Source organism: Dromiciops gliroides, chromosome 2 (genome assembly GCF_019393635.1).
Source record: "Dromiciops gliroides isolate mDroGli1 chromosome 2, mDroGli1.pri, whole genome shotgun sequence".
In the NCBI taxonomy this organism is placed as follows: domain Eukaryota; kingdom Metazoa; phylum Chordata; class Mammalia; order Microbiotheria; family Microbiotheriidae; genus Dromiciops; species Dromiciops gliroides.
The window spans coordinates 328,303,624-328,305,174 of record NC_057862.1 but is presented as its reverse complement, the minus strand read 5'-3'; the positions used below and the strand labels follow the sequence as shown (position 1 = coordinate 328,305,174).

Sequence of the window (1,551 nt, the reverse complement as noted above, 5' to 3'; positions counted from 1 at the left end):
CCACTCTGGTGCAGGCCTTCATCACCTCATGCCTGGATTATGGTAATAGACTGCTGGTGCTTGCCTCAAGTATCTTCCCATCCCAGCCCATCTTCCAATAACCCATTCAGTCACTAAAATGATTTTCCTAAAGTACAGGTCCAACCATGTCATTCCCCTAGCCAGACTATGGTGGCACCTTATCGGCTCCAGGATCAAATACAAAATGCTTCATTTTGGGGGCAGCTAGGTGGCACAGTGGAGAAAGCACCGGCCCTGGAGTCAGGAGTACCTGAGTTCAAATCCGGCCTCAGACACATAACACTTACTAGCTGTGTGACCCTGGGCAAGTCACTTAACCCCAATTGCCTCACTAAAAAAAAAAAAAAATTGCTTCATTTGAACTTCAAAGTATCACCTAGTCCCTTTCTACCTTTCCAGTCTTCATAAACTTTATTCCCTACCACCTACTCCTCAGTCCAGTAACACAGGCCTCCTGACTGTTCCACAAACAAGACACTCCATCTCTGGACTCCTAGTGTTTTCTCTGGATGCCCCAGCCCTTGCCTAGAACTCTCTCCCTCCTCTGATCTACCTACTGACTTCCCTGGCTTTCTTTTTTTTTTTTCATAATCCAAGAATCTTTTTATTATGTTTTTTAGTCATTTATGCCATAAATTCATAGGGGATTGGTTCCAACAGCTCGGGTTCCTTGCCATTGGTCCTCACAAAGTGTGTTTCTCTGGGTGTAGCAGGCTGACATTTCAGTTGAACCCAGGTGCCTTTTTCTTTGGCTTCCTTCTTCTTCTGGTCATTTTCTTTTACCCTCTTCAGGAAGCTATCTCTGCTCTTAGAATGCTTAATATGCTCAATACGCACATTAATTTTCTTGGCTAGAATCTTGCCCTTAACCTGTTTGTTTACAACAATGCCTACAGCATGTTGAGTAACATTATAGACCCATCCAGTCTTGCCATGGTAACATTTGTGGGGCATTTCTTGCTGAATTGTGTCTATACCCTTGATATCTACAATATCACCTTTCTTGTATATTCGCATATATGTAGCCAAAGGAACAACACCATGTTTTCTAAAGGGCCTAGAAAACATGTAACGTGTTCCTCTCCTTTTTCCTTTTGTGTTTGTCATTTTGACAACTCACTCAAATGCTCCTTCCCGAGCTTCCCTGGTAAGAAAATAACATGCCGCCAAGCTGAGGAAAAGGAGAAAAACACAGAGCCTCGAGAGCCCTGTGTACCTGGAATCCCTGGCTTTCTTTAAGTCCTAACTAAAATCCTATCTTTCACTGGAAGCCTTCCCCAAACCCTCTCAATTCTAGTGCACTCCTTCTGTTAAGTAATTCCTATTTGTCCTGTATAGCTTTCCTTGTATATATGTGTTTGGGTACTGTTTACCAGTTCAATTATAAGCTCCTCGAGGGTAGAGATTGTCTTTTCCTTCTTTTTGTATACCCAGCACTTAGTAGAGGATCTGGCAAATAATGGGCATTTAATAAATGTTTACTGATTGATGGACAGCTGACAATAGATAGACTTGAGTGAGAAGAGATTT

The 1,551-nt window shown here is 42.5% G+C and overlaps 1 protein-coding gene across 1 annotated transcript; it reads right to left on the bottom strand.

Annotated features, from left to right (window-relative positions):
• Window positions 1-595: 595 nt before the first annotated feature.
• On the bottom strand, window positions 596-1,128 carry LOC122738128 (60S ribosomal protein L21-like). The gene has a single exon (XM_043980193.1). The coding sequence runs from the start codon at window positions 1,126-1,128 to the stop codon at window positions 646-648; it is 483 nt and encodes a 160-aa protein (XP_043836128.1). The 3' UTR covers window positions 596-645.
• Between the last annotated feature and the right edge of the window lie 423 nt (window positions 1,129-1,551).